At 33.0% G+C, this 9,204-nt stretch overlaps 1 protein-coding gene and 1 long non-coding RNA gene across 2 annotated transcripts; both read right to left on the minus strand.

Annotated features, from left to right (window-relative positions):
• Positions 2,368 to 6,124, minus strand: LOC109354449 (50S ribosomal protein L15, chloroplastic-like). The gene is made up of 4 exons (XM_019596949.1): positions 5,941 to 6,124; positions 5,521 to 5,857; positions 3,385 to 3,533; positions 2,368 to 2,862 (listed from the first exon to the last, which is right to left on the minus strand). Exons 1-4 carry the CDS (start codon positions 6,037 to 6,039, stop codon positions 2,641 to 2,643), a joined length of 807 nt encoding a protein of 268 aa, XP_019452494.1. The 5' UTR covers positions 6,040 to 6,124; the 3' UTR covers positions 2,368 to 2,640.
• On the minus strand, positions 3,780 to 5,511 carry LOC109354450. The gene is made up of 2 exons (XR_002108557.1): positions 4,162 to 5,511; positions 3,780 to 4,116 (listed from the first exon to the last, which is right to left on the minus strand). It is a non-coding gene; the product is annotated as an uncharacterized LOC109354450 (long non-coding RNA).

Here is a 9,204-nt window from a genome sequence, read left to right on the forward strand (position 1 = left end):
GAACCATTAGATTCCCAAATCACCGAGTAAGCTTACTTGACTTTTAAGAGTCGACGTCCATGGTGGCTTTCACTCTATGACAGTGACCCAATGATAGTCCTTTCTCTTTTGACGGCTTCACTCACCTATTAGTATTCAGTAATGTATCTTAATCCATCCTATAAGTATTGCTTTCCGTGACACAACTCTCAATGAAAGACACCAATTGTTAGGACTTAAGCACATAAGTAGACCCAAACTAAAAAACTAGTCTATTAGGTGAGACTTATGTACTATATTGAGTTTGTTATTCTACTCAACGAAAACTCCTAACATCTTCCTAATTAACATGTTTCACATGTATAGTTCATGATTCATCATGTAAAATATTGGCTTAACTAATGCAAAAGGCTAAGGATTTAGCTTATAAAACCTTATTGTTCTAATAGCTTATTATATAAAAAATTAAAACCAAAAGAAGAATGGAAATGAAGAGATGAGAGAGAGAAATTGCATTTCTTGGTACCCATGCCATATAAGTCAGATTTTTAGGAATAAGCTAAAAACATAATTTTGAAATAGTTTCAATCTCAAGTTAAGATTAAAATAAACATAAAAGAAGATAATGATTAAGAATAGAATAGTTTAGACACTAAAAAACAAATATGACATTTTATAACAAAAAACATCATGATATTTTCCTTCTCCATGTAATGCGCATGATAAAAATCTGGAATAAATATTATTTTAAAAAACGTTTTGATGAAGAAATGATATGATTATCGACAAAACGAGAGACAAGCATCTTTTTTTGCTCTATGCTTCCCAAGTAGTGGGACACAATATTTCCATCATTCCAACTGATAAAGAAGTGCAATCATATTCTCAATTAGTCGTAGCAAATTATTGTTCATTTTCAAACCTAATTTATCGACAAACTTTATTGCATGTGATTCCTCTGTTAAAAAAAATATATTTAAAAAAAAATCCTCTTGATGTGGTTTACCTTCTATCATTACCAATCATAACTTTCCAAACTAGATCTATTTATTCGGCTAGGCGTGTTGAAGTTGGCTTACAATTTATTAGAAAAGGGCAATTGTAGTTGAGAGGATTGGCACACATGGTCCCAAAACAAATTCGGGTTTCATACAATACAACCACCATTTTTGCCTTTACTTTTGGCAGTGGCTTAAAGAGGAATAGAACCAAAGCAACACGGGGAGTCATTACATCTTCTTATACTTTTTTGGTATTACCAAAGATGTTTCATCACTCTATGGGTAATGAATTAATTTTTTTTAGAGTACATGGTTGTTCATCTCAACGAGTGTTTCCATAAATCGAACTTGTGATCTTTCGGTCACCCTGGAGATTTAATAGAGACTTACACCACTATATCAACCAGGCTTGTTTGTACTCCTTATACCCTTTGAGAGAAAATGTATATTCTAATTTTTTTTACTATTAACTCATCATCCAACATTCATATTTAATCATTATTGATTATTAAATATGAATAATATAAATGGATAACAAATAATATATTAATCTTGTATGAATCATTACACAGATAATACATAGATACTAAATTCATACTCTTTCATGTCCTCATCATGGAGTTGACGTATGTAGGTTTGTTAAATTTTTTATCTAGTGCGTGTCTTAGCGGCAATTATAATAGTGCACATGCTTAGCATCTAATTTTGAGGCATGGGGTAAGCCAACATTGGTTTGACATTTCAAATTGATAAATCTTATAGGGACAATGTCTTCTCCCAAAAAAATATTACAATTCAGATAATTAATAATGAGAGATATAATAATGAGAGATATAATATATGATATTGTTTGTTTCTTCATTGATAAAAACCCATTGCATATGATTAGGACACAAGATATGACACATCTTGTGGGACATAGAAGTATATTGTTGACCATTTTCGTACAAATCCTGATTTTACTTTAACAGGATTGCGTAATTTGTTAAGAAGCAAAAGTCAAACAAAAGCTGTAAAACGACAACATAAAGCAAAAGGAATAATTGTTTTTAAGAAAACAACTTAGTTGTCAAGCACAATGTTTCTCAACTTGCAAGATTTTTATTCAAAGGAACAGAAGAACAAGAAAAGAGGGCGTGAAAGTGTAAATGGGAGAATATTTTCTAGTTTTGGGAGGAAGTTAGAGCTATCAGGTTGAGCATTTCAATTTGAATCATGTTATGTAGTCAGCAAAATAGCTTATTCCAAACGCATAGGTTTGGAACAGAATTTGTATAACTAGGATAAGGGGAAATGCAACACGAAAACTTTCAGCATCTACCTTGATTATGAAAAGACAATATCTTAAGCAATTACAACTATTTGATGAAGACACGCTGGAACTACATGTTTCATGCAAAAATGGACAAACCAAAATTTACATTTTCTTTTTGCCTTTTGCTTTTAAGAGTATCTTGGTGATGGCTGAACATAGTTTACAAAATTAGTTTCCAGAACAAGCATAATAATACATTACGGTGCAAAAAAAAAACAAAGAATTGCTGCTTTTAAGTAACATAATATAAATAAAAGAACCAGGGAGATATCTGTAGAACTTCAAATAAACGTGATCACTTTGCATCTCTCTTGAACTAAATGAGCCCACAGATGTGGTTTAACTTCACGCGGAGGCTTGTTCAGCAGCAGCTGCAGCGGCTCGCTTCTTGGCGAAGTATTCATCAGCACGTGCAAGGTTCTTGGCAACTGATGGCTTAACCCACTTCTTGCGTCCAGGAAGCACAGTGAGGGAACAGCCAAGAGTCTCAAGTTTCTCCTTTGCTGATGCCGAATAGGCACGTGCTTTTATTGTCAACTTCTTGGTTAGTTCTCCATGGCCCAAAATCTGAAATCCACACACAACAAACTATTGTTTTCATCTTTTCCTTTGAATCACAGATATATTTTGCAATTTTCTTGATTAATCAAGAGTTCAAGACCAAAACTGTGAACCTTAAGAAGTTCCATGCACTGCATGATTAAATAAGAAGCAAAGGACTTGCTTAAATATACTAACAAGTTTGAAGTTCTATAGAGCTCAGATTTTTGCACAAATATTCTTGTGTTTTTTGGGAAACCAGAGAACCATTTACAAAGAATCAAGCAGTTAAGTTTAACCAGAGCAAGCTAAAGTTTAACCCCAAACACGCCACAAATGCAAATAAACTTGAACATAAGACTAAGATCTATGAACATTTATGCATTTACAAACGGAGTAACTTCATTCAACACAGAAAAGGGGCACATGATGATCTTTTTAATGGTAAGTGGTACAGGAAAAAGTAGCACCCACATTTGTTATTAAAGATTAAACATCATAATAGATCTACACATCATGAACGATTATGGAGAAGCAAGAAATCTGTACCTTCAAAGGAAGTTTCCTGTCTCTCCCTGATGGGTTAATAATACGTTTTTCCTTCAGTGTCTCTAGAGATACCTCTTCCCCATCCTGAAATCTAGGTTCAATGTCCCTCAGATTTACATGGACATATTTCGGTAATCCCGCACGCATACCTTATTAAAAAGAAGAAAGCGAATTAAAAGATAGTTCTAAAAGGGATGCACAGACACATGAAGTTTTATTTTCATTTTGATATAAACATAGACATAAGCATGAACATTAATCAAAGTAAGAGAGCTAACATGCAGAAGAAAGAAACATTATAAAATAAAAACTTTTAAAACAGATGTATGGACGAAATTGGGGCAGAAAAAAAGAAATATATCAATATCAGAGATGGAGGATACAAATAGTAAAGATATCTGGCATAAGATCTTAGGAAGATAAATTAATGTAGCGGAGCTTGATATCATCCAAAGTGCAAGTTCATAAGAATTATTCTTTCAGGACATCAAACTGCATAAACTCATATTTCCTCCAAATGCTTGTCGGAAAATCAACATATTGGAGATATATTGAACATTATGTGCAGCCCCTCCAATAGATGAATCCTGTCTTTATAGCGAATAACAACTTTATAAATTTCCAGATATAATATAGCAAGCATATGCATTTAATTGTTTATTATATGTTAAATTTGCAGGAAAGTAAGATGTTTTAGCAGCAAATTATCTTCCTCAAGTAAACTTACTATCCCTATTCGGTTTTAGAAGCCAAAGCATCTTCCTCAAGTAAACTTACTATCCCTATTCGGTTTTAGAAGCCAAAGCATCTTACAGGAATCATGCCATGTAAAATTAGTAAAGCAAACAGCTAAAAAAACAGCAAATACTAAAAGAATTCAGTGTTGAATTTAGCCAAAAAAACTTTCCTTTGTAGTATAATGAAAAAGAAGAAACATCCCAAAGATCAAACTAAAAGAAACAAAGATTAACATGACAAGGGGTAAGAATTTCTAGTAGTCTATCCAACAAAAGTTCAAAGGGGAGAAATCTATAGTTGATAAAACATTACACTCTAAGGATGTACATTGAGATTCTTTCTAGTAGAAAATGATATGGCTGATAGTATATACTTTTCTTACTAATGATATGGTTACGAGTAACATTTTTCTAGAGCACTCTCTGAAAGTAGGATCCGAATCTAATCAGAATAAAGTTCATATGAAGCATGGTCATGATACAGACAAGGAACAAAACGTGCAGGCAAATTATCTAAACACCCAAAATCTATGTGTACAAGTTTAAAAGTGTTTGGTGATGAAATTACACATTTACTAAACATAAGCACGCCTGTAATAAGTTTAAAAAGTGCTTGGCAGTGGAATTAAACATTTTTCTTATTCAATATGTTGGAAGTTGAAGTATTACTGAGATGTTGAAGTTCTATGGGGGAAATATGCAAAACGCGGATATGACTTGAATGACCCGTACCCAGTGGAAATAAAGCATAAAACTTTTCCAGAGATTCTTCATTTTAATCACCATTCTTTGGCCGTTGTTTGACATTCTTCAGACCACACAGAGGTTGAAGCTAGATTGTGAGATTCGATTAGGTTACAGTTAGGTGAAGGTTCAGCTTTTATTCAGCTTGTGCTTTTTGTATATTCCCAATCAAGCAAATGTGTAAGCACCAAGAGTGATTTTTACCAAATTAATCACTTTTAAGTATGCTTAAACAAACCTTCAATGAAGTAAAGTTGAAAGGGATGCATACTCACAATCAACATCTTAGATAACTTTTAAATAAGGGTAACTTTAACCAGTACCCGGAATGCAATGCAGGAAAGTGGGTATTGAAAGTCCAAGTCCACCAGTTCTTCATGTACTAAATCTATAATTTTCCAACACAAAAATACCATTTCTATTTCCTTAACCAGTGCCCTAAGCTTCCCCTCGATAATTGTAACAAGTTTATTTTACATGAAGTGGAAATATTTCATTAGACGTATTAACAAGCACGGCACCTATGCAAGATTTATTCTTATTCAAGTGTACATGCAGCACAAATTCAATGAAATAATTGCAAATCATTTCAAGCTCACAGCAAAAAATTGAACACAAATTTTAGCAACAAAGCAAAATTGTTGATGTAAACTACCTCCTGCAATTCCTCTGAGTTTAGGGATTCTTCTATAAAGTGGCATTTGACCACCTTCAAAACCTGGTCTAACACCAGGACCAGACCTTGATTTCTGACCCCTCATACCAAAACCACAACTTGCACCTTGCCCAGATGCTATACCTCTTCCCTTTCGCTTCGCCTTCTTTCTCGAACCCGGTTGAGGGCCCAAATTATCGAGCCGAAACCGGACACGGGTAGGGTCAACAAACACGGGCAATGCACGAGCCTTGTTAACAACTAAAAGGGGTTTTCTTTGTTGTGATGAGAAATAATGACACTGAGATGGGTTTGTTTTTAAGGTTTTGAGAGTTCCCTGCAAGAATGTGAGAGAGTGAAATTGGGTGAGGAATGAAGAGATAGAGAGATTGAAGAGAAAACGAAAGGGAAATGGAATACCTTGAATGGAGAAGCAAGAGATGGAAGAGTAATGGGATTTCTGGAGAATGAGAAGGAAGACATGGTGGAGAGAGGAACGAGTGAAGCAGCCATAGCCATGTCTCTATGTTCTGTGCTTCGATTTCCACTCTGAAAATATAACTCAACGGATAAGATAAGTTTTACGATTCCTCTTTTCAGCTAAAACAGATTAATACTGCCAAAATCGATTAAACTGTAATAATAATATGTGATGATAAATATATAAAAAATGTCACAGTTCACTCAACTCATACTCTCATATTTTTTATATATTTATCCTATCCTCACATAGTTAATCGATTTTGGCAGTATAAAAAATGTCACAGTTCACTCAACCCATACTAACAGGTAGTGAAACCAACGTATCGTTGATTCAAGTGGTACATGTTTAATTCCTCTTAAATAAGGTTTTGAGTTCGAGTTTGTGGATGAAAAATGTCCGTTAGGAAAATTAGCTCCACATACATATGGATGTTCTCAGCTCAGATAGGATTGTCTTCAGTGCGAGGATACTTGTAGGAAACCAAAAAAATTAAATAGTCAGTGGAATACTAATTCTTTACCCAGACTAGAGATTATTAAGGTGTATTTTCTTACTCTCAACAGCATATTTTTAATTCAGGAGATAAGAATATTATGCAAAATCTATCGTGTAAAGTGTTTAAATATCATCAACCATTTAATTTTTATTATCAAGTTTCACATTGAGTTTTGAGAAAAAAACATATGAACTAACATGGCATGAATTTGATGTATTATCTGTGTATCATCTATTATTCATATTTAGTTTAAATAAATAATATTTAATATAGTAATTATATATAAATTTTTACACTAATAATATATATTAGACTCTTGAATTATCAGTCCATAGATGATAAATGACCGTGTAATAATCAATAAACTAATTATATATATATATATATATATATATAATAATTAGGCTCGAGTGTGTAAAAGTGCACTCCAACCATTTCCTATTCTATTTTTCATTTTCACCTCTCCATGTAACTTCATGATTCTAGGCTTCTAGCACGTTTCATTCAGTAAAACTCGGCTGAACACTAAGATTTTATGCCTACTTTTTTTTATTTCATTATTTTGAAGACCAATTGAAAAAAGAGTGTAAAATATATACTAACAGTGTAAATATTCATTATCCACCGTTTATTTGGACTCCAACTTTCTATGTCATAATTTTCAATTGGTTCTGCCAATTCCTGAGTTGTTAAGCCCAAAGGTCCTGGGCTTTTAAGTTTTCTACTAGCATCTTCAGTATGGGCTCGTTTAAACATACACTGTTTAAGTCCAACATTGAAATCGCTTACTAAGTCAGAAACTCAACCATAAATTCCATTATTTTTCTTCAGAAATCAGGTGGGTAGCACACTAGCACGGATTTTAAGGTCGTTGATAGAGAGCAAAGAAAACATGGGTGTGAATATTAATTTTTATGTTAATAAATTAATTTTCATTTATTACAAATTATAAAATTCTTTGTAAAACCAATCGATCAATATTTTCAATTTTATCTTATAAGGAACGATTGAATTCTATTAAAGTTCATATTAATGTATCCTAAGTGAATTGACTAAGTAGAAAAAGAAATATTATATTGAAAAATTATGTATTCCATGTCTTAAAAGTGTTATATATGGTTATAATTATCAATGCAAAATTTCTATTTCTTAAATATATCCTTAGAATTAGTTGACTGAAACCTTATTTTTTTCTCTCTAGAAATTCAATAGATAATATGTTTGGAAAGGACATAGCAAGAACCACCGATCAAAGCACGAGGTTGTAGTCTCTTTGATGAACTTAAAATCATGCTTAACTTAGATTTTAGTAAGCAAAAATATCATGAATGAAACTTATAAATATGATAAAAATGACATCGGTTAGTATTGGAGATGTGCCATCACGACATATATGTGTGTGATTATGCTATATGTAGTGAACAAGATCCTCCATCCTATATGTACCACTTAGGATGCATTATGGAATTGATCATAAATCATAATTCATTGTAGTCATTTGAGTGTAAAATTAATTCATATGAATTAATTGTATAGCCTGTAAATCCAATGCATAACCAAAATAGAGGCTTCACTCTAATTTGAGGTACAAGTAGGAAAATAAAATAAAATACCTCAATTAGTTGAGTCTACGCTTTATAGTTCATTGCCTATGCAAATTGAGGCCACTGTAGTTACAGTAGTTGATATGGAACTTCATTGACAACAAGAAGACCATGATGCAAAAAAATTGAACTCAATATTCGGTCAAATAAAGTACTCTCTCATCTAAAATATAAGATTACTATTATTATTATTACTATTTAATATAAGGTTTCTTCCCTGTTGGGAATGAAGGCAAGCTACGATAGAGAATAAGCAAGGCATGTGGTAGCATTCTTGTGAAAATAATAGGAGAAAGAACCGGGAGTACTGCACCCAAAGGCATAGCATAAAGACATTAGCACGAAGGGTTACTTTTTCTAAGAATTGAAAAGGGTATATATAAAAATGGAAACTGCAACTGTAAAATCAAAGTAACTAAGCAATTATTCAATCACAGAAAGTTAGATGCATATCAGCCAAATGAACTCAATCCTTGGCTCTATTGTGACAAATACAGTAAGTAGTGTGATGAGAAGAGTGAATAATCTAATAACTTGAGACATCCATTTTTGGGGTCTGCGTGTATAAGACCAATCACCACTACCATTCAATAATTTTGGCACTGATTCAAGGTGTGTGTAATTGAATGCTTATAGGCTACAGACAATTCTATGATTCGTCTTCTCAGCCAACGCCCCACCTTAGTACGAAGATAGTGATGTTACTTTGGTTGGTTCCATCTGGTAACTTGTTGCTACAGATTCAATTCACTGGGTTCAACTTAATTTGCAAGACATCGATTATTAGGTCTAAAAGAATTTTACCTCAACGAAAATCCTTTGTCCACCATTGAATATAGATTTCTCTTGTCTTATCTGCCATAAGTACGAGATCAATACAACAATGAAACAAGATTTATCATCTGAATAACTATTTTCAGTATGGATCCATTGGTGTATTTAGATGATGAAGAAGAGTGGTCTATGAATGCACTTGATTTTAATTAATGCATAGCCTCTCTTACAAGGTAGCTTCTTCTTTTTTCATTATATCCATTTCAGGTGGCGTGGATGGGGAAAAAGGACTTAGCTTCTGGACTAGAGTGCTTCTAACACTAAAA

The sequence above is a fragment of the Lupinus angustifolius genome, chromosome LG08, assembly GCF_001865875.1.
Source record: "Lupinus angustifolius cultivar Tanjil chromosome LG08, LupAngTanjil_v1.0, whole genome shotgun sequence".
NCBI classification, from domain to species: domain Eukaryota; kingdom Viridiplantae; phylum Streptophyta; class Magnoliopsida; order Fabales; family Fabaceae; genus Lupinus; species Lupinus angustifolius.

Bases quoted from the DNA above. Each gene is read 5' to 3' on its own strand.
- LOC109354449 (XM_019596949.1), bottom strand. From the start codon at position 6,039: ATGGCTATGGCTGCTTCACTCGTTCCTCTCTCCACCATGTCTTCCTTC. The intron at 5,858-5,940 runs GTATTCCATTTC...ACATTCTTGCAG, and splicing joins CTCTTGCTTCTCCATTCAAG to GGAACTCTCAAAACCTTAAA. The intron at 3,534-5,520 runs GTAGTTTACATC...CTTTTTAATAAG, and splicing joins ACTCAGAGGAATTGCAGGAG to GTATGCGTGCGGGATTACCG.